Source organism: Muntiacus reevesi, chromosome 3 (assembly GCF_963930625.1).
Source record: "Muntiacus reevesi chromosome 3, mMunRee1.1, whole genome shotgun sequence".
NCBI lineage: Eukaryota > Metazoa > Chordata > Mammalia > Artiodactyla > Cervidae > Muntiacus > Muntiacus reevesi.
Window position 1 is genome coordinate 124,774,754 of NC_089251.1, and position 23,918 is coordinate 124,798,671.

General features: G+C 46.3%; 1 protein-coding gene across 1 annotated transcript in view; it reads left to right on the forward strand.

Annotated features, from left to right (window-relative positions):
- SERPINE2 (serpin family E member 2) overlaps window positions 1–23,918 on the forward strand; it is a 64,154-nt gene that overhangs the window by 12,621 nt on the left and 27,615 nt on the right. Inside the window, exon 2 of the mRNA XM_065930459.1 lies at window positions 23,051–23,331. Within this exon, the coding sequence (XP_065786531.1) occupies window positions 23,073–23,331 (259 nt within the window). The 5' untranslated portion in view covers window positions 23,051–23,072. The remainder of the gene's footprint in view (window positions 1–23,050; window positions 23,332–23,918) is intronic.

The window sequence follows — 23,918 nt, forward strand, 5'->3', positions numbered from 1 at the left end:
TTAACAGGTCGGTTCCAAGGGCATGATGCTGATTGGCATCAAGCTGGTGGAACCAGAAAGGTCACGGCAGATTGCACATGGCAGGTCTGGATGGGCCAGGCCTGCGGGCAACATTTCTACTCCCATTTCATTGACTGCATTTCAGTCTTATAGTCACTCCCACCTACAGTACAAGCTATCACCCTGTCTTCAGAAGAAGAGGAAATGGGTTTGCTGAGAAGGTTAGCTACTCTGTCAGGTCAAATTTTATCTAAGCCACAAAGGGTCACTTTAAAATGTAACACAGCCAGTAATATGCTGTGGGGATCACGGATATAGTTTTGCCTGTGAGGGCCACTGTTCTGATGATCTGTGGGGGGCTTCTTATGGCTTAGGATAGACTTTTTTCATAAAGTGTCACACACAGATTTGAAAAGTACAGTATCACAGGCAGCTCGGAAGGAAAGTAGATAAGGTGCTGAGGGAAATGGTTAGACTCAAAAAGCGATGACAGGCATGGAGAAGATGTCTGGGGAAAACTCTGAATTAAATTGCTTCACGGAAGGTGGAAATGGAAAGGTTCTATTTCTAGATCATAATATATGTGATTTCACATACTTAGCCATGTTGACCAGAACTTGTGGGACGGGGGCGCTGGGGTGGAGGTGTTGGAATTCTCTGCTGGACGAGGGAACTGTCCTGTTTGGGAGACATCATGTATTCAAGCACAGATGGTACTTAGAACGTAAAAAAAAACCAGAGGCTTTCATCCTGGAAGAAGGGGCGCCTCTTGCAGCAGCGTGGCGGAGGGTTGGCAGATGTGCTCAGAACACTGCTCAGCATCCAGGAGCAGAAGGCGAGGCGAAGCTGGGGGAAGGGATCAGCGCCAACCCTGAGCTCTGACTCGGGGGTCAAAGAGTACCCCCGAGGGGTGGGTGGGAGTGGACAGGGGGAGGCAAGTGACGGGACCACCTCTGCCCTTTCTCCTGGAGAAGCCTCTGGCAACGTCCGTCACGTGGTGGTGGGCATGTCCATGTCGTCTCTGGCCTCTTTCTCGCTGTGTGATGTGAGGCAGATGACTCAGCCCCTCTGCATCTCTTGTTACTTCCGCTCAAACCCAAAAGGCTCATGTGAGATTCAGTAGGATGATGCATCCACTGGGCTGTGCACACAGGAAGAGCTTCATAAATTAGCTCTCCCCTCTCCTGTGCGCAGTGACTCGCTGGCTGCCCTGTTGGTGAACATAACCTGTCCTGAGAAGCTGGAGAGACATTCTTCGTTGTTCAGTCGCTCAGTCACATCTGACTCTGAGACCCCATGGACTGCAGCACGCCAGGCTTCCCTGTCTTTCACCATCTCCCTGAATTCGCTCAAACTTACGTCCATTGAGTCGGTGATGCCATCCAACCATCTCATCCTCTGTCATCCCCTTCTCCTCCTGCCTTCAGTCTTTCCCCCAGCATCAGGGCCTTTTCTAAAGAGTAGTTCTTCGCATCAGGTGGTCAAAGGAATGGAGCTTCAGCTTCAGCCTCAGTCCTTCCAGTGAGTATTCAGGGTTGATTTCCTTTAAGATTGATTAGTTTGATCTCCTTGCTGTCCAAGGGACTCTCGGGAGTCTTCTCCAACAGCACAGTTTGAAAGCATGAATTCTTTGGTGCTCAGCCCTCTTTATGGTCCAACTCTCACATCTCTACATGGCTGCTGGAAAAACCATAGCTTTGATCATATGGACCTATACGGCAAAGTTATGTCTCTGCTTTCTAATATGCTGTCTAGCTTTGCCATTAGAGAAGGCAGTGGCAACCCACTCCAGTGGGTTGGAAAATCTCATGGATGGAGGAGCCTGGTAGGCTGCAGTCCATGGGGTCACTAAGAGTCAGATACCACTGAGCGCCTTCACTTTCACTTTTCACTTTCATGCATTGGAGAAGGAAATGGAAACCCACTCCAGTGTTCTTGCCTGGAGAATCCCAGGGACAGGGGAGCCTGGTGGGCTGCCGTCTATGGGGTCACACAAAGTCGGACACGACTGAAGCGACTTAGCAGCAGTAGCAGCAGCTTTGCTATAGCTTTTCTTCCAAGGAGCAAGCATCTTTTAACATCATGACTGCAGTCACCATCCACAGTGAGTTTGGAGCCCAAAAGACAACTGTGACTTCATGACAAAAAGAAACTCAGCCTCCTCCATCCCTAATGATCTCTCACTGCAGTATCTTATAGCAGAGATTAGAGATGGGTGAGGAGAACTTTCATTAAGTCAGTGATTTTTTTTTCTGTGTATCTGGTACTGATACTTTTTAAAAATTTTATTGGAGTATAATTGATTTACAGTTCTATACACCTGAAACTGAAAACTAACACAGTGTTGTAAGTCATTGATTTTCAATTCCAGAAATCCCTGTTCTCCCTCAGCTTTGTGTAAAGGCCTGTCCCACGAGGAACAGTTCTGTGGGACCGAAGAGTGGCCAGGTCACCTCTCAGGATGGTGTCTTGTATGTGGATTCTGCAGGATCAGGGCAGGGGCAGGTATCACTGATTTGATGGGAGAGCGGAGTCACAGAGCAGGGATGGGATTTACCCCACACAGGCAGGCCTAGGGCTCAATAGTCTTATTCCACCACCATGTCCAAGTGGACACCAAGTTAGAACACCTCCCCTCCCCTGCTCCCCCGTCCCTCGCCCGATTCCTTCAGAAAACACCAGCAGGGGCCTCAGCGAGAAAAACGGAGTCAGGCTAAAGGAGGAACCTCAGTGTTGGATGATTGAAGCCAAATTTGAAATTATACTTCGCGTCACTTCAGATGGTTTCTAATCTTTGCATAACTTTGCTGGTTGGATGGTTCTTGCCAGGGTGTCGCGACAGACAACGTATAAATACAGAGTGGTGCGTCAGTTGCTCAGTTGTGTCCGACTCTTTGTGACCCCATAGGCTGAAGCCCACCAGGATCCTCTGTCCCTGGGATTCTCTAGGCAAGAATACTGGAGTGTGTTGCCATTCCCTTCTCCAGGGGATCTCCCTGAACCAGGGATTGAACTTAGATAGCCTGCATTGTAGGCGGTTTCTTTATAGATTGAGCCACCAGGGAAGATGGTGTAAATATAGAGTGGTCATCTTCTTAAATATTCCTTTGGGATTTTGTTTAAATACTCACTGCTGCCTCCTGGGGGATTTTCTCTGGGCCTTGTGTGTGCTAAATCATTTAACTCATGTCTGACTGTTTGTGACCCTGTGGGCTGTAACCCGGCAGGCTCCTCTGTCCACGGGATTCTGCAGGTAGTGGGTTGCCATGCTGTCTTGCAGGGGATCTTCCCGACCCAGAGATCAAACCAGCGTCTCTTGTGTCTCCTGCATTGACAGGTGGGTACTTTACCACTAGCACCACCTGGGAAACCTCTCTGGGCCGCAGAGGTCTGAATGCATCAAGACCAGGAGTATTTGTATTCTTGGAAAACACAGCCCTCTTAAAGCCATTGTTTAAAAAGCCACTTGGAGCATTAAAAACCTCAGGTCATCAATTCCTGGTGTGAAAATTTAGGAGCGTTGGGGCTTCAGGCGAGCAGTATTGACTCAAATGTGCAGAGCACTTTAAGACAACGTTTGATTGTACATTCTAAAACAGGGAACGCAAATTGAAATTCCTCCTGGGGGCTTTCGCTCATGCATTCTACGTGCAGTATTTTCAATTAGCTGCAGAAAAAAGTACATTCAGTGTGGGTCTATTTTTACAGCTGGGAATTGCTCTGAGAACACAATTGGCTATTTCATACATGTGAGATTTATTTAAATGACTCGTGGGGGTATTTGCAGTTTAACCAATAATTGAAAATATTATTGCAGTGTGGCAGGTAAAAGTAGGAAGTCATTTTGAATTCCTGCAAGCTCAATAGCCTTATGTTAGTCTGAGGGGCATGTGGTCGACAGGGTGAGAGCAATGTCGAGATTCCATCCTTCCCATTTCATTCCTGGGCTCTGCCACAGCGTGGAAAGAAAGAGCACTTAAGGCTGCCTGCAGGAGGGCACTCAGCAAGGAGCCAAAGCATTAAGGTGCCCTCTTGTCGTGCACTCCTGTTTTCACGCACCAGACACAGATGGAAGGTTAGATCAAACATGGGAAGCCTCATCCTACCCCCAGTTCTTGGACTAACTGTTCCGTCCCTCCACCCCCGCCACACTTTGCTTCCTGTTTCACTTCAGCTCGTCACCTAGCGAAGCTAGCTTCAGTCTCTCAGGATGGACCCACCAGCCCCTCAAGAGTTGTTCATAAATGTCACTAGAGGCTTGAAACGCATATTCGCACTGAACTGAAAACATGTAAGTGCCAGTTAGGAAACATTGTATTAAAATGCATTCTTGAACTTCCCTGAAACAGACCAGTTGTTAGAACTGAGCACTTCTGCTGCAGGGGTGTGTGGGTTCTATCCCTGGTCAGGGAACTGAGATCTCCTATGCCACATGGCAAGCCCCCTGAAAAATGCATCCTTTGGATACCTGTTTACGTGTAGCTAAGTCCCTTCACTGTTCATCTGAAACTATCACAACACTGTTAATGGGCTATGAAAGTGCAAAGTAAAAGTTGTGTCCGACCCTTTGCGACTCCATGAATGTACAGTTCAGTGGGATTCTCCAGGCCAGAGTACTGGAGTGGGTAGCCGTTCCCTTCCCTAGGGGATCTTCCCAACCCAGGGATCAAACCCAGGTCTCTCACATTATTGGCGGATTCTTTACCAGCTGAGCCACAAGGGAAGGCCAAGAATACTGGAGTGGGTAGCCTGTCTCTTCTCCAGCAGATCTTCCCGACCCAGGAGCCAAAATAAAAAATGCAAAAAACATATTTAGATCTTAGAAAAAATGCATTCTTGCTCCTGCAATTCAATCAAAACATGGGTCAGTTAGGCATTCTGTGGGCAGAATTGAAGTCTTAACCACCAGTGTTTAACTTTTCTCAGGATCAATAGCTCTCAGCCGGGGGTGAGGCCCCTCTCTCCCAGGAATGTTTGCCAGTGTCTGCAGACATTTGGTTGTCAGCCACGTGCGTGGTGCCACAGGCATCTGATAGGAGAAGCCAGGGAGACAACTCAACACCGTACGATAGACAGAGCATCCCCTGCAACACAGAGCTATCCAACTTGGAACGTCAGTGGTGCCAAAGCTGTGAAGCCCTGCTCGAGAATTTTTTTTTTTTTTTTTTTTTTTAAAAGAAATGACTCCCTAAATATTGGTTGGTCAAAAGATTCATTTGGATTTTTCCATAACATCTAATGGAAAAATCTGAACGAACCTGTCAGTGCTTGTAAGATGGTGGCTTCTGTAATCGATGTTGGTTGTGGTTTAGTCACTAAATCGTATCTGACTCTTTTTGACCATACTCTTTGTAGCCTGCCACGCTCCTCTGTCCATGGGATTTCCCAGGTGAGAACACTGGGGTTGATTGCCATTTCTTCCTCCAAGGGATCTTCCCCATCCAGGGATCTAACTCATGTCTCCTGCATTATAGGGTGGATTCTTTACCTCTTAGCCACCAGGGAAGCCCCAGATCAGTATTATTACATGAGGTGAATTCAGGTGATGACCAAAGGCCTGGCTTCTTCATCGACGGCCTGGTTACCAAGAGAGCACTGTGCTGTGGCCTGGGCAGCACTGGATGCTGGGGAAGTGTGAACAGGACAGAAAAAGTACTCTTTTCCCCCACCCCCCAGGCACAAAGAGAAGAAGAGGCCAAAGTGTGGTAGTCAGAGCAGGATTACAGGAGCCTGAGGCTGGAAAGAGCCTGGCAGGCTTTGCATACTGCCAGGGGGAGAGCGTACCTGCAGAGGAAGCCAGATCAGAGCAGGCTGGCCAGGTTGGAGGCTGTGGGAGGGTAAGAGTTCAAGGAAGACGTGTTTGATGCAGGTCTTGGTGCCAAGGGTCAAGGTCAGCCTTCCCTATCAGCAAGGTCACTGGACAGTGCAGACCTGAGTTGGATGTGGGAGACTGATTGTCCTCTTCCAGGAATGTCGGCGGCTTGCTGAGCACAAAGGACATGGAGAACATAGACCATTCAGGAAGCGTCTCAGAAGTAGAAGGATAGAGCTTGTTGATGGTTAAATGGGGTCAGGGAGAGGATGCAGGGTGGCTCCCAGACTTCCTGCTTAGACTCCTGGATGGATGGGGAGCCGCCATTACTGGGATGTAGGTAGTTCAGGGAGGAACCGCAAGTTTAGAGAGGAGGGCTCCTTTTTCTTCCCATCGTAGAATTTCTGTGAAAACGGGTAAGGGGACTTCTCTATATCTGTCTACCCCGTGCTTCTTTTCAGAAGAAACATTGGGTTTTAGAGTCTGCCCTGTGAGCTAAAATCTAACATATTTCTCCCAGATTACTTCTTCTCTCCAGTTACCATCATAATAGGTTTTCCAGTGCAGCTCAGAATGATTTCTAAATGGCTTGCTTCGGCAATCATCAAGCATTTTCTGTATTAGACTTCCCCTCCACCTAAGCAAATAAAACAGTAATGAGACTCGGCTCACCATCCATGCTTCCGAGACAGGGCTCTTCTGGCTTTGCCACGCTGAAACTTTTCTGAATTGCATCAGTCTGGTCCTGCCCTATTTCATTTTCAGCTGGTAGGAAGCATGTCGCCTTATACCTGAGCCTGGCAGTCTCAGAAGGAGCACCAGGAAGTCACTGGAGCCTGATAGCCATATCCTAGGTCACCCAGTGCTATCAGATACATTTTCCTAAAAAAAAATTTCTGGAGCTGCCCTGACACCATCACCAGGGCTGTTCGAGGAGGCTTCACGGGGCCCAGCTGCTACCCCGGGAGGGCAGGGCTGCTCTCAGGTCCCTTCCATGAGGATCTGTGCCCACATGTGAAACTCTGATAAAGTCATACGGTAGATCCTTGAAGCCCAAAGAAATGAAGGAAATGGCCCACAGTTGCAAAAAGACCATGAATAAAACAGAAAAGGCAGCTTTAAAAATTCCCTTTGATTTTCAGAGATTGGAACTTGGGGAAATGTTGCAGTTGAGGAAGAACTGTTCGGATGGGCTGAAGAGTCGATGTTCAGAGACTGAGGACAGAGATCCAAGGACTCCTTGACCCCCCGTGAATGGTGACAGAGGCAGCTTGGTCGAGCCCTTGGTGTTCAGGAACTGTCCAAAGAGCCTGAGCTGTGTCACCCGTTTTTATTCCTCATCCGCACATCAGCAGGGACTATTGTTACGTGCCCTGAGCAGTAGGCAGGGGAAGCATAGTGCTTGTCAGAAATCAGGCAGTGAATTGGTGGGGGACCCAGTTTGAATTTGAGTGGTTGTCTCCGGAGCTTAGAGCGGCCAAGAAAGCTAAGAATTGGTGCTCTCTCAAAGACTTATGAAAAGGCAGAATTATTCAGACACATAGTTTTGACATTTTTTTTTTTTTTTTAGAATATTGACATTTTTAGTGTGCTTGCAGTATTGGAAAAAGAAAGTAAATAATGAAAAGGTCTGTCTTAAAGTGCATTTGCTGACTAAAATTTTAAAATAATGCTTTTTATTTTTAATTTTTCATTTTAAGATAGTTGCAGATTGATATGCCATAACAAAAAAACAGTAGAGGGAAATCGCTGGTAACCCTTCACCTACTTCCTACAAACATATCATCTTGCACAACTGTGTGTGTGTGTGTGTGTGTGTGTGTGTGTGTGTGTTTAGTCGCTTAGTTATATTCAACTTCTTGCGACCCCGTGAACTGTAGCTTGCCAGGCTCCTCTGTCCATGGAATTTTCCAGGCAAGAATACTGGAGTGTGTTGTCATTTCACACGCCAGGGGATCTTCCCGGCCCAGGGATCAAACCTGCGTCTCTTGCATCTCCTGCATCCGCAGGCAGATACTTTACCTCTGCACCGAGTGGAAAGCCCTTGCACAACTGTAGTACCCAGTATATATTACAGCTGCAGTACTGCAACTAAGACATTAACATTGTATTATACAATCCATCCGCCTTGTTCAGATTTCATCCAGTTTCACGTGTACTTGTGTGTGTGTGTGCTGACTCTATGCAGTTTTATCATATTGTAGATTTGTGTCACTGCCATGGTCGAGACACAGAACAGTTTCATCACCAGGACCCCTCATGTCAGCCTCTTATAGTCACATCCACCCACCTCCCTCTCAGACCCCTGAGTCCTGGGTACCACTGGTATGTTCTCCATCTCTGTAATTTTGTCATTTTAAAACTGTTTTATCAATGGAATCATTCAGTATGCAACCTTTGGGCTTGTTGTTTTGGCTATGCCATGTGATTTGTAGGGGATCTTAGTTTCCCGACCAGGGATTGAACCTGGGCCCCAGCAGTGAAAGCACTGAATCCTAACCACCGGACCGCCAGGGAATTCCTGTGTGTAACCTTTTAGAATTACCTGTTTTCACTCAGCGTGATTCCCTTGAGACCCATCCCAGTTGCAGTGTGTATCCATGGCTTGTCCCTGCTTTGTGCTGCGTTCCATGTAGGACGTGCCATGGTTTATTTAACCGGTCACTTGTTGAAGGACATCTGGTTGTTTCCAGTCTGAAGCTGTTACAGATAAAGCTGCTGCAGCATTGCTGCAGGTGTTTGTGTGGCGATGAGTTTCCATTTCTCTTAAATAATGTCTAAGATAGCTGGATCGTATGGTTCAACACATACAAGAAACTGCCGAGCTGTTGTCCCGAGTGGCTGTACCCCTTTACATTCCCACCAGCAGTGTGTGAGTGATCCAGGCTCTCTGCATCTTCTCCAGCATTTGGTATCATCACTAGTTTTTATTTTAGCCGTTCTGATAGGTGTGTAGTACCAGCCTATCGTGGTGTTTTAATTTGTGTTTCCCTAATGGCTCACGATGTTGAATATCTTTTCATGGGCTTATTTGCCTTCTGTATGTTCTCTTCAAGGAATTGTCAGTCTGTTTCTTTGGCCCATTTTCAGATTGAATTGTTTGATGTTTTTTTACTTTCATGTTATGAGAGTTGTTTGTGTGTTCTAGATACCATTCTAGACCTTTGTTAGATAGGATGTTTGCAAATATTTTCTCCTAATCCGTAGACTGTCTTTTCATCGTCCTTGCCGAGTCCTCGGTAGAGCAAATATTTTTTTAGCTTTTTATTTTGCATTGGGGCATAGTCGATTAACAATGCTATGATAGTTTCAGGTGAATACCAAAGGGACTCAACTATACATATTCATGTGACCATTCTCCTCCAAACTCCCCTCCCATCCAGGCTGCCATATGACATGGAGCTGAGTCCCTGTGCTATACAGTAGGTTCTTCTTGGTTATCCGTTTAAAATACAGCAGTGTGTACATGTCCATCCCCAACTCCCCTACTGTCTTCCCCCCACCCTTCCCTCTGGCAACTGTAAGTTTGTTTAGAGCAGATATTTTTATTTTTTATGGAAGTGAAAAGTGACAGTGTTAGTTGCTCAGTCATGTCCTACTCTTTGTGACCCCATGAACTGGACCCTGCCAGTCTCCTCTGTCCATGGGATTCTCCAGGCAAGAATACTAGAGTGGGTAGCTATTCCCTTCTCCAGGGGATCTTCCTGACCCAGGGATCAAACCTGGGTCCCTGCATTGCAGGCAAATTCTTTACCAATGAGCCACCAGGTCTAATTCATCAGTTTTTTGTTATGGGAGTCATAGTTTTAGCTTCGAATCTAAGACAAAATAGGGTTTTGATTCCTGCCTCTTCTAACATGCAGTGTCTGATTTTGGAAAAGAAGGCAGGGGGACAGGATGGATATTGGAGTGGGAAGCGTTGTTCTTCCAGCTTCTGTCTAGTTTAAACTCAAGTATGTGTCATGATGAGTTATTCCTCAAGGTTATGGCCCCAGGGTAGACCTGGTCCTACAAGGACTGTAGGATGATGGTGTTAAAAAAAAAAAAAAATTCAAAATCTCTATTTCCAGAACCATCCACAGTACCTTGTGTTACAAGACTTTTTTGCACATGAGATCCTCTGTCTGGAGCACTCTCCCCTGCCCCCAGCCCCGCCCCCTTCGTCCTTTCGAGCTCATCCTGCAAGGCTGGCCCTTCCTCAGAGCATCTCCCCAAACCCTGCCTGCCCCTCCTTCTCCCCAGGGGTGTCTCGGGTCCTCTGTTGTACATTGTACTTGCTGTACATACTTGCAAAGCAGATATGTCAGTATGAATGTAAATATCCAGCCAGGATGCATGATGGTCTCATTGAAGTCTGTTTCCCTCTAGACCAAGGTTTCTCAACCTCGACCCTCTTGACGTTATGGAGGGGACAGGTCCTTGTGCAGGGCTGTCCTGCACCTTGGAGGGTGTTGAGCACCACCGTGGCCCCTGCCCGCTAGATGCCCATAGCACCCTCTCCGCTATGCCCAGTTGTCATGACCAAAGACCTCCAGCTGTTTCCAGATGTTCCCTGGGGGACAGACCACCCTGGTGGAGAACCTCGGTACTAGATTCTGTTCCGGAGGGTATGCGCCGAGCCCGTTCTGATCAGGTTCTCCCCCCAGTCCTCTTCCTGGCACACCAATGCTTCGTTAATATTTGTGAAACTGACAAATGGATGAACGGTACCGCCTCATTAAACAGTTCTTTATGTGGCATTCTCAGAAAGACCACCTGATTTCAAAAGAACCAAGCGGGTTTTGTTGCGAATTTGAGCCTTCTAAATCTAGAGTTCCTCTCTTCTTGGCTGAGTACAGTTTCCTCACCCCCTTCCCCTGCTGCCTGGAGTAAGGATGCAGGAGTCTTGACTTCCTGCCCGATTAAAGCCCACATCCTCTGTTAACGCTGCCAGAGCATGGGCCCTCAGAGCCTAGAAAAGGTACCTCCATCATCCCCAGGGCAGGGAGGCCTCCCACTACCTCTGAACGCTCTTTCTGAGAAAAAGAGGACATCTCTGCGGGCGGAATGGGAACCTCCTGCCGGTGGCATTTTGCGGGTAATTTGGTGCAGGGCTTGCCTGGAGACGCAATTCAGCATTCATCAGCTGAGTCTCCTTCTCTCTCTTCCTAGCCTCTGCTCCCTTTCCACGAGAAAAGGGAGGAAAATAGAGGTTTGGGCTCAGTTTTGCTTAGCTAAGCATGTAACTGAATATAATTAGTTCCGAAACATGCCAAGGAGTAAGCGCAGTCAGCTGTAAGTATAAATGTAGGGTATGTGTGAGCGTTCCAGGCTTTTCTCTGTACCTGGCAGTTTTGGTTCTGTGAGCCTGAATGATAGAGCGGGCTTGGCTTTGTGTGCGTGCTCAGTCACATCCAACCCTTTGTGACCCCATGGACTATATAGCCTGCCAGGCCCCTTCGTCCGTGGAATTTTCCCAGCAAGAATACTGGAGTGGGTTGCCATTTCCTTCTCCAGGTTTCGAACCCTCGTCTCTTGCATCTCCTGCATTGGCAGATGGATTCTTTACCATTGAGCCACTGGGGGAGCGGGGGGCTGAGAAAGGACTACGGGGCGTGGAGGAGCAGGCAGTGGGGAGGGGGCAGGCTGGTGGGGGTAATGACTGGCTACTCCCGCCTCATGGGAGGGACATGGGGGTGAGCCGCAGCAGAGGGAGGCTCGGGCTGGTCCTCCCGCGGGGCAGGGACACCTGGGCCCGCTGTTAACGCCTTCCTTGCTGCTCCTTGCAGGGGGCTCGGGGTGACACGGGCACCACCCCCCGCTCCAGCCGCAGAACTTCACAGGCTTGTAGAAGAGCCCGATTTGATAAGGCGGCTGACAGGCCACAGCTTTATCTAATGGTAACACAAAGCTTCCCGTCTGGGATTCCCAAAAGGGACGGGCAGGATGCCTTCCTCCCCTAGGTAGAGAAGCCTCAGGCCCAAAGTTCCAGGGAGAGTCACTGTGACATTTGTCGCTTTGACAGGAAACAAGCCTGTGATCAGACTGAAGCCTCGATTCTAAGGTAAGGAAGGTCAGTCGTGACACACGGGGGAAGAGTGCACACGTGTGCTTTTTCATGCTTTGGAACAGCCTGCTTATCCTCGGCACAACTAACGTTAGGGGCTGGATGACTCTGCAGCGGGGAGCCGGCTCAGGCAGCGTCCCTGGCCTCAACCCGTGGAAAGCCAGTAGGACCCCCTCCCACGGATGGCAAACCCAGACATCTCTGGAGGTGGCCAAATGTCCCTTGGGGCGGGGGGAGGGGGGCGGTCTCACACCCGCTCCCGGCTGGAACCAGGGCCCTGGAGGAACAAGCATTCAGTTCAGTTTCTGTGCTGTGTAGAGCTGTGGTCACTTGTTTACTCTGAGTATTTGATGATTTAAGCACAGGACAGAGATGTAGAAAGAAGGCAGTGTTTCTTTACTTTTCCCTCAGCTGACCCTTTCAACTGCATCCCAAGAGTCAGCATGATAGACTGGCTAAATGTGTCAGTTTTCAGACATCTCTTCACCTTGTATGATCTGTATGAGCTGGGAAGTTTATTTAATTTTTCTGGGCAGAATGGTGTATGTAACCTCCCAGCCACTTACAACCCACTAAGATTGTGGGCTCCAATTCGCAGTAGCAAGCCTCTGAAAATAACGGGTACATGCAGTTTGCTTCAAAGCCCACAGGAGCTGGAGGAGAAGGGCACAGAGCTGCTAGGAGGTCACCCACGGTGTCTCTCCCTTGGAAATTTAGATTGCAATGATCATTGCTGTTGCAATTATCTATTGCAAAGAATATTGCGGTGATTTTGCTATGAGAAACAACTCCACAGTGAACCTTTTTAGGCTCAAATCTTTTATAATTATTATTGTTACCTTAAGATTGAAGAGCTCTTGCTGTTCCAGTAGGTATACATACTTTTAAGAATTTTCATACCAAGAATTGTTTTTCAGAAAGAATTTTATCAATTTACACTTTCAGCACCTACTGTTCACTCTTTTTCTTTTTTTTTTTTAAAGCAACAGTCTAGAGAGCATTGATTTCTCACCTACGAATTGAAGACCTGTAGACAACAGAGTTATTCTCAGGGATCAGAAAAGTCATGTTCCTGGTCTAACTTTCAGCATAGACTGAATAAATAATATCTCAAAACATGATTGTCTTAAAATGTATCAAGATGCTACTATGTATAGATAGAAAGAATTTGCATTTTAATAGTGTTTATGAATTCATGGTAGTATCTTATTGTGTCTCTTCCCCAATACTAAAAATATAATTGGCCATGAAGCATCTGTAATACTTTTCTTAGGTCTCAAGAATGTGCTGCCTTGTTCTAAAGATTGAGAACCACCAGTCCGTATCACTCTAGTATTTTAGGCTATTGATTAGAAAGTCGTCCATATAAACTGTTGTGTCTTAAAGATTTGTCAATAAGGAAGTCTATAGGACTTGACATCACATGTAAAACATTTCATGGCCCCAGTCAGCAGCCTAAAAAAAACATATCACACAACCATTAAAGGTTTTTTGGAACATACTCACCTGCCTCCTATTCCCAGTTGCTCAGTCTTGTGAAAGTCTTTGTGACCCCGTGGATGTAGCCTACCAGGCTCCTCTGTCCATGGGAGTTCCCAGGCAAGAATACTGGAGTGGGTTGCCATTTCCTCTTGCAGGAGATCTTTCTGACACAGGGATCAAACCCGCGTCTCCTGCATCAGCAGGTGGGTTCTTTACCACTGCGCTGCTTGGGAAGCCCTACCTATCTCCACTCCCACCTTATAAAACCCCTTTTTTCTCTTATAAAGATGTGGGAACATGCCAGCGCTGTGTTGCTCTGTGTTGTAAATAGTCTGGTGGTGGTTTAGTCACTCAGTCGTGTCTGACTCTTGCAACCCCATGGACTGTAGCCCGCCAGGCTCCTCTGTCCATGGGATTCTCCAGGTAAGAACACTGGAGTGGGTTGCCATCTCCTTCTCCGTAAATTGTCTAAAGAGGTTGTAAAGATACAGACAGGGCTCTATTAAGGTGTAAGTATTGTTTGACCTGTTTTTTTAGCTCGATCCTTGAGACTTTCTTAATAGCTATTGAAATAAAAATCAGAGACTGTTTGAGCATTGAGGGGGACGAGACAGCATTTACTGAGCCTGCTCCTCTGAGCCAGGCACTGTGCTCGGTCCTGTCTGCCTTTCTGTTGTGCAGACGGAATTCCCATGACCACCCTTGAAATTCGATTTCTAATACAGTAAACGAGAAAGCTGAAGTTGATAATGATTGTGGCTTGCCTTGGATCTCTTTGTTAGTGGATGGTAAAACTGGGCTTTGAAACTTAGATAAATTTCCCCTGACACTTAGAGGAAAAGAAAATAAACGTCCCATTAGCTTGTATTTTAAAAGCTGGACAATTCTCAATTTTTAAAAAAAGAACCATAAAAAAAGAGATGGACAACTGACAAAACCCCAATTACCTTCGTTCTCCTAGCCTTCCCCTTTCACCCCAAAAGAGATTTCGGAATGAATGGTGTGTGGATGAAAGGCACTTGGATGTCAGTTAGAGCGTACTTGCAATATGTGTCTCTTGGTTGAAGGAACCTTTTAGACACTGTTGCCATACATTTCCGTATCTGAACATTTCTTTCCTGGGTATTTTTAGGTTCCTTTTTGGCAAAAGGAATTAGTGTCACAGATCAAGCATCTGCTTTGAAGTCTTAAAAAATTTAAGAAAAAATCCAAAGAGGTCTCTCTCAGCCTCTCTCCAGTAACCTGAAAGGAGGCATTTTAAAGCCACTGATCTGCTGTCACTTTTATCAGTTGGCATTTCCTGTTTGTTCTCTTAAGTCTTAAGAATGCTAACTCATTCAGATAGCACTCCATACGCTTCCCAAGAAGGATATCAAGGTGCCCTTTAGTTTTGCTTGTTTATCTAATTTTCTATCTTAAGAGAATGTGGTAGATATTTGGAAACAAGGACAGATTCTGGTGGACATATATCAGTAATGTTTGTAGAGGTTTGAGGGCCTGGAGTCCCCCTCTCTCCATCATAGGACCAGACTTAACCACAGTTACTTCTGCATTAACAGCTACAATCACTTTGCAGACACGGACTTCATTCACCTCCATAGGGCAGCTCCTCAAGTTCTCCAGGCTGCCTCTTGCCAGGTACCCTTACCAGTTAGGCTATTGCCTGTCGGCAAAGCATTGGTGAGAAGTATTGGCCTGACGGCTAGGCAGCACAGTCCTACTTCAGGCCTCTTAGAGGTCACAGTCTGGCAGCCCAACGCCTTTCCTTCACATTTACTTCTTTGGGAAGCTCTATCAAGAAAGCTGTTGGGAGATGTCAGGATTCTAATATAATCTGATGTGCTGTTCTTTTGGAGAAGGCGATGACAACCCACTCCAGTACTCTTGCTTAGAAAATCTCATGGACAGAGGAGCCTGGCAGGCTGCAGTCCATGGGGTCGCTATGAGTTTGACATGACTGAGCGACTTCACTTTCACTTTTCACTTTCATGCATTGGAGAAGGAAATGGCAACCCACTCCAGTGTTCTTGCCTGGAGAATCCCAGGGATGGGGGAGCCTGGTGGGCTGCCATCTATGGGGTCTCACAGAGTTGGACACAACTGAAGTGACTTAGCAGCAGCAGCTGTTCTTTTTCTCTACCTCCTGTAGCCCCCTGCTAGAAGAATTGGTTAATCCAGAGGCAAATTAATGAAGGGTCTTAGTTTCCAAGAACCAGGATCCTAGAAGCACTGAAATCAAAAGGATATTAACCATTTCCAGTTTCCTAATACTTGAGAATATGTCAGCGTTTATCAAGGGAGGGACCTGCTGATTGTCATACCTCCCCTCTGCCCTCGATAAACTGGGGGACTCTCCTTGTCATGATGTGGGCCAGTTGTTCATTCTAGGAGCTTGCATTGTTAGGGTCTCACTCAGGATGGGGTTGATCCAGGGGACTTACCATCTCCACATGAGGGTGATCTGTTTTAATTATCCTAGTCCAACTTTTAATGCCCAACTCATACCCTCATCTTTTCAGCATCCAGGACTATAAGGGCTGTATAGCCCTGGGAAGCAAACCAGTTCACATGTAAACAATCTGTCTTTCATAATTTGAATTTTAATATTTGGCTGTAGTCCAGAAAGGGATGTAAATGGATTTTGTATTTTTCCACATTGTTGTTGCCCAGTATCCCCACAGTTAATTTAGGGTTTATTTGATCAGGATACTCAGATTGTGGTCTCTAAATACTGTCTCCCACTAAAAGGAACCAGAGTTCCCTAGAGAAGTATCTCATTCCAACTGGGACAGGAAGTATGTCAAACAAGCCTAGAACATCTTGCCAAACCAGAAACAAGGAAGCTATTGAGACTGCAGGGTCATATAAAAGGTTCAGGGGCCAGCCTGAAGAGGCTTGTTCTGAGCATCAATAAAAGTAATAGCATCTCAGTCAATCAGAATCCTTAAAATATGTTGGAAAACATGCATTCATAATTATACTAAGCACACAAACAAGGACACCCCCTCTGGTTAGCATTAAGAATTCTGAGTAACCAAGTCATTATTTGGAGAATGATATAAGGAAGGGATTATTTCTTTGCTATACAAACTGAACCTCAAGATAACCAAATAGTTGGTTATGGGAAATTTCTTTTTATAGAAATATTCCAACTAATAAAGAAAGAGTTACAACAGCACCATTTGGCAAGCCGTAGTAAAACAAGGCACTTAGGGAATGATCATGAGTAAGTGCTAACATCACAAAAAAGAGACAGCCTCTGTCTCCTGATTCCAGCCCCCTGTACAAAACGTCTGTGAAATATTTTTGCAAAAAAAGAGATTTAAATCTGATCAACGTCTGGAGCAGAAGTTGGCAAACTTCCTGTGAAGGGCCAGGTAGTAAATGCTTCTTGGCTTTGTGGTCCAGCTGAGCAGCTGTCTGTTCAACTTGCTGGTAGGAACTCAAATGCAACCGGACAGAAAGCAGCAAAGTGTGGCCAGATCTGACCCAGGAGTCTGCAGACCAATGTCCTAGATCTAAGTATGGGTTTACAGAAAGTAAGGAAGACAGAGGAGCTTGTTAAACAGCATCACGTGAATGCAGTTAGCAAAATCTAGACTGGGAAACGATGGAACAAGCAAATTGGTCTCTTCAAAGAAAGACTTCCCAGGAAAAATAAGTAACTAGGGAAAGATTTTTAAAAAGACAAGAGACATGTCAACCAGTTGCCAGGTATGGAGCTTATGTAGATCCTGATTTAAATAAACTGCAAAAATGGAAGACAATCAGGAAAATTTGAACACTGATTATTTAACATAATAAAGAGATGTTAATTTTTGAGGGGGATAATATGTGTATGTAGTCCTTAGTTTTAGAGTGTATATTGAAAATACTTTGAGTTATATACTGTCTAGCCTTTGCTTCCAAAATAATCTTTGCTTTTAAAAGAAAATAAGCTATGAGTTAACAGTTATTTTATCTGGATGTTAGATATTGAGGATTTATTTTTGCATATTCTTGAAATCTTTTATGACAGAAAGATTTTTAAAAAATATACATTTTACCAGATACATCACTTTAAACATATTTTAGAGAATAAGAAGGTCTGGAGCATTTTTTTATTAGACACTCCTGTGTCCTCTTAAAACAGATGGGAATCATCTGGCTAAGAGTTGGCACCAAAAGAGTGTTTCCAGTGTTTTCCCCCCAAAACTGTTTATAGACATCTTATTTGTTATTTTAAATAGACTCGACAGATATCACATTATTTATCATTTGAGCTGACAAGTATATTACTTATCATTTGCTCATGTGTTATATGTAAAAGATGTTTTGTTTTGTTAAAAAAAGAGAGAAAGAATTTATAAGATTGAAAATAAGCTTCATCTTTTGTGACCAGCTCTACTGGTCCCCCGTTGTTTAACTGATGAGCAGTTGCAGGAATTTGGCCACAAGGCCTTTCCAGAAGGGAGGTAATGTGAGCGACGGCAACTGGCGGGGTGAGGCGGTGGGGTGCAGAGGGAACCAGGGATGCAGAAACGCAGGCGCCAGCCCCAGGGCTGGTTGCTGTGCAGGCTGTCTGCCGTGGGAATGAGGGCCCTGTCTTCTGGGATGCCCATCCATTTTCCTTTTTCCTGAGAAGAACTCTACATCTAGATTGTGTGTGACATCTTCTAACCTTTAGATGCTTAAAACAGGGGTCCCAGTACTTGCCTGTGGCCTGTTAGGAACCAGGCCACACAGCAGGAGGTGAGCAAAACTTCATCTGTATTTACAGCCACTCCCCATCACTCGAGTTACATCCCAAGCTCCGCCTCGTGTCAGAGCAGCGTCGGCATTAGATTCTCATGGGAGCACTAACCCTACTGTGAACTGTGCATGCGAGAGAGCTAGGCTGTGTGTTCCTTATGCAGGTCACCCTAAAACCATCCCCCCCACTCCCGTCTTCGGTCCATGGAAAAACTGTCTTCCATGAAACTGGTCCCTGGTGCCAAAAATGTCAGGGACTGCTGGCCTGAAATATTTCTAGAGCATCTTGTTTTCCAGACCAAACCCTCACATAGCTGGATTAGACCTCAGATTTAGCTTCCCTCCTCGAAATGGCAGGGGCCTAAACAAGAACCTGAGGGTATGGGGATTCTAAAGTGCTCTGGCCCTGCTTTCTGTGAACTTCCAGGCTAGTTGGGAGGGGAAAAAAATACTTGAAAAACAAAATGAGAGGTGCAGATAGAAAATGCTGTGGGAATTAAGAGAAGGGAGTGGCTAGTCCCATCGGGGACTATAAGGGATCTTCATGACCTAGGGATCAAACCTGCGTCTCTTGTGTCTCCCGCATTGGCAGGCAGGTTCTTTACCACTAGTGCCATTTGGGAAGCCAAATTTGCAACACTAAATCTCACTTAAAGCTCAAAAACATTCCTCACTCTGGAAAGGAAAGATTTGAAGTAAGAGAAACTAGAAGTTCATGGGGAAACAGAAGCCCACATTTGGAAGGATATACCTGTAATAATAGGCTTCCCTTGTGGCTCAGCTGGTAAAAAAATCTGCCTGCAATGTGGGAGACCTGGGTTTGATCCCTGGGTTGGGAAGATCACTTGGAGAAGGGAAAGGCTACCCACTCCAGTATTCTGGCCTGGAGAATTCCATGGACTATTGCAAAGAGTTGGGCACGAGTGAGAGACTTTCATTTTCACCTGTAATAGTGACTTTATTTATAGGTTTGTGATTTCCCTACAAGAATGGCTTAAAGTAGAAACTTTTCACTACTATGAAAAGATTATTCAAGAAATTGAACCATTTAGATAGACTTAGGATCGTCCATATTGATGCTGTGTAATACATTTGGGCCACATCTTTATGACTTCTCTTACCTGAACGTTTAAAGTGTAATTTCTCTTAAAAAAAATAGGATGTTATTATGTTCCTCCCATAATGAGAATCTCTTCCTTCTAGAGAGTAAGCATTTCAAAGCCTGATAACTCTAACAGTTATTTCATGTAAAAGACTGTTTGAACACGAATATGTATTCATTATCAGGAATGTTATCAGCCAATAGTAATGTTTGGATTAATACCCACTGTCCTGACTACGGAACTTTGGGAAGAAGTAAAAGCTTAATCTTAGACATGCGCACAAGCCAGGTAAGTTTAGACAACTGAGCATTTAGCCTATGAAACTGAGGCCAAGAAGAAGTTATGCCCAGAACATCAATCACAAACAGCTCTGATTCCAAGTTCTGCACAGCCCCTGACCCTGTCCCAGTGTACTGTTATGAAACTACACACAGACATCTCTCAAATACTTCCCAATCCAAGGAACCAAGAAAAACACCCCTGGCAGACTTCCCCCACTTTATAATGAAACTGTTCTTTTAGCTAAAATTCACAACCAAGCAAAATTCTGCTAAATAAGGTGGCTATTTATTTGGGAGACAGTCTTTGCTGATTCCAAGACCTTGGAACGTAGCTTTTTCTTACCAATCCTTTCGACCAGTTTTACAATCTTCTACATAAATCTGTAGTGTTTGGGTAAATCAACTTTAAGCTAGCAGAGGCTAAACCAGTTTGATGTCCTTTCTCAGAATGCAGATTCAAATATTTGCTAATCCAGGAGAATTTTGTTGGGAGGCTTGGGGAGTATGGATTATGGCATAGTGAAGGCAGCTGCCAGAGTCCACCAAAATGCAAGAGTCAACAGTTCAGATTGATGAAATTTGTACCAGTCGCCGGATTTGGCCATTTGTAACAAAGATGATACTGACTGCTTTATATTTATGCTGGCTTTGTAGTATCTTAAAGGTTAAAGAGGACATTTATTTCCAGGAAAAAAAAAGGGGTGGGGGAGGGAGAAGGTGTGGACACAGTGTCTAATGTCTAATTTTTAGATGCATTGAGTAAAGCTTCCATAGTCAGAATTGGAGAGCTCTGCACTGTCAACCAGGCCAAAAGAAACTCAGAGAATTGTTGTAATATTAGAGCTGGTCCAAGGTGCCAAAGTCAGACTAGGCCACTCTGGCCACAGGAAAGCCCTGAGTGGGAGTGTATGTAGGTCACTTACATGTTTTGAATTTAGACAGTCTGCATTTACACACTCATTCTACAATTAAGCTCTGGACGAGCTCTGAATATTCTGAATTTTTTGTAACGTGCTTGTTTCCCAATATAAAGAATCTTGCACCATCACCTTTGAACAATGGCCTTAGTGGTTCACCTCAGAGTCCTGCGTGTTTGGTGGAGAGCAGGTGCGGAAGTAGTGGGTGCCTCTTCCCACTCCAGTGCATTTCAGTCTGTTGGGAAACGTTTGAAGCTAAGAGTGAGTGAGGCTCAGGACTGAACAGAATCATTTTCTTAAGAACTCCTTGGTGGTCCAGTGGTTAGGAATCCACCTGCCAATGCAGCGGACAGGGGTTCGATCCCTGGTCCGGGAAGATCCCACGTGCTATGGGGCAGCTAAATCCTGTGCATCACAGCTGCTTAAGCCTGCGAACCTAGAGCCCATGCTCCACAACCAGAGGAAACCTGTGTGCAGCCAGAAATACATAAATAAATTTTTTTAAAAGGGATCATTTTCTAGTCATGCTCAATAGACATTATTTTGATGCAGTGAAAAAATAATGAACAAAAATAGAATATATATAAGGCATCAAGTTTAATCCCACAAGCATTTATTGAACATCTCCTGGGGTGGGGAGCAGGAAAAGTGAATAGAGAGGAAGGCAAGAGAACACGGTGCTTCCCAGGGGGCTCAGGGGTAAGGAATCCACCCGCCAGCGCGGGAGACGCGGATTCAATCCTGAGTCGGGAAGATCCCCTGGGTAAGGGAATGGCAACCCACTCCAGGATTCTTGCCTAAATAATCCCATGGACAGAGGAGCCTGGTGGGCTACAGTCCACGGGGTTGTAGAGAGTCAGACACGACTTGGTGACTAAACAACAACTAAGGGAACACACATGGCCGTGTTTGCCTGATGCTGTCCTGGTTCCCGCTCCTTTCCTGGAGCACGTGGACACTGTTTTCCCCTCACTCCAGGTTGCCTCTGCTGGAAGGCTCCCCTCTGTCTTATTCTCTGAAGACACACCCCCTGCCTTCCCCATGCAAATACACATAGCGTCCATGGGATTCTCCAGGCAATAATGCTGGAGTCGCCATTTCCTTCTCCAGGGGATCTTCCTTCCCGACCCAGGGATCAAACCCTGGTCTCCCGCATTGCAGGCAGATTCTTTACCATCTGAGGCACCAGGGAAGCCTGTAACAGGAGGACCAGTTGTTTCCTGGAGAAACTCGTGCCCATCAGGAGCTCAGATCTAGGGAGGAGCCAAGTTAGCCACGTCTTGAGTTCTGCCTTGGTTTTACCAGCTGCCGATGCCAAGTTCTTATTTAACGAGAGTATTGGCTTTTCCATAAACATGTAAATTTCCTGCTTCTTACTTGTCTCAGCCAAAGAAAGTTCAGTAAGCAGTAATCAAGGAAGAAAGAGTATTTCAGAGGAATCACCACAATTGAGAATATCTGTAAACAATGCCATCTTCACAGTGGACGAATTTGCAGATTGTTCTGCCCTCTTGCAGGTTTACATTTATTTTCACTTAAATTTAGTTTCATTAAGCATTCTTTAGTTAAGAAAATCATATGCTTATGGTACAAATCGTGTACGTGCAGTTAATAAGATGATTGCAGCAACCTAAGAGATTCACTCCCTGCTTCAAACCCTCTAGTGGTTCTCACGACCTGTAGAATGAAATGCAAGAGCCAGATGGGGCTTGACAACCCCTTCAGAATCTGGCCCCTTTTTCTTCCTCACCCCCCTCCCCGACCCCTCCTCCGCACATCCCTTATATTGCAGCCACATCGATCTCTGACAACCCACCTCTGCTCCCCCTCTGCCCCTCTGCCCGGCGCATCCTTTCCCCTGATCTGCACTTCTTCTGGTTCCTCCGGCCTTGGCATGTGTGTCCCTTTGCAGAAGTGACCTCCCTGCCCATCCAGGCCCGTGCTGCCCCACCCCTACTGCTTCCTGGGACTTTACGATCTGATTGAAAACCCACCGTTGATACTGTTGTGACCCTGATCCCTCTCTGAAGTGACTCTATTGCCTCCTGGTTTTCTGTCTGCCCTCTGGAAGATAAGCCCCAGGAGGGCAGGGCTCATGGCCATTTTCTTTACAGTCTGTGCTCAGCACTGAGACAAGGGCCTGGCACATTGCAGGTGCTCAGTAAATATCAGTCTGATGGGATGAAGGGTGGTTACAAAAAAGAAACAGCGATTAGAGTCATGTTTGCTGCAGTCTTGGGACCAGCAGCTGGAAGTTTCCTTCCTCTCACTCCCCATCCCCCTCACAAAATATAAGGGAAAACAGTTTCATCTATGCTGTTCTACCTTGACTATATTAAAGATCTGCAGTTACACTGAATTTAGTAAATCACAGCCACCTGGGTACAGAGCTGTTTTGTTGTTAAGTCGCTAAGTCGTGTCCGACTCTTTTTGCGAGCCCTTAACTGTAGCCTGCCAGGCTCCTCTGTTTATGGGGTTTTCCAGGCAAGAATATTAGAGAGGGTTGCCTTTTCCTTCTCCAGGGGATCTTGCCCACCCAGGGATCAAACTTGTGTCTCCTGCATTGGCGGGCAGATTCTTTACCACTGAGCCACCAGGGAAGCCTGAGTACAAAGTAGTTCCTCCAGAAATGTTTGTTCAGTGTAGAACGTAAATATTTTTTCCGTCTCCTCTTCCAGGTTGTCCTTGCCGGAAGGAACCATGAATTGGCATTTCCCCTTCTTCCTGGTGGCCTCCGTGACGCTGCCTTCTGTGGGCTCCCAGTTCAACCCTCTGTCTCTGGAGGAACTCGGCTCCGACACGGGCATCCAGGTTTTCAATCAGATCGTCAAGTCCCAGCCTCATGACAACATCATCATTTCTCCGCACGGGATCGCGTCCGTCCTGGGGATGCTACAGCTGGGAGCCGATGGCAGGACCAAGAAGCAGCTCACCACGGTGATGAGATACGGCGTGAACGGTGCGTGTGCCGGGGCCTGCCTGTGCAGGCGTCCCCGGCAGGAGGGCCCCTTGCTCAGCCGGGAGGGATCTCGCTAGTGCCCCCGGGCCTGAGGGCCAGCCTCCTCTAAGGGCCAGTGGCAGTGCGGAGAACTGGACTCTGGGCTTTGCTCTGCCACTGTGGGGCTGCAGGCAGGCACTTATCTCTCGATGCTCCCGTTTTCTCATCTCAAACAAACTTCCTGTCCGCCCCACTGCCATGGTGTACAGGACTCAGAATGCATTGAGGCTGTGAATATGCTTTTAAATCCATAAGCTTGGGGAGGTGGCTGGCTGTGACCTTGGCGGGCAGCAGGAGGAGCCTTGTGCTAGGGAATCCATCTGCGTATTCACTGGTGGTGGACACATGAGTCTCCGTGGGGGATGAAATTGCAAAGAGCTGCACACACACTTGCATGCATGTAAAACAAGTGCACGGGGGACTGGGCCAGCGGCAGTTTTCTGGTTGTGGATCTGTATCCTGCCGTCACGCAAGATACTTTCATTGGGAAATTCGGGTGAAAGGTAGAAATATACAGGGAAAAATATATGGTTTTGCAACTTCCTGTG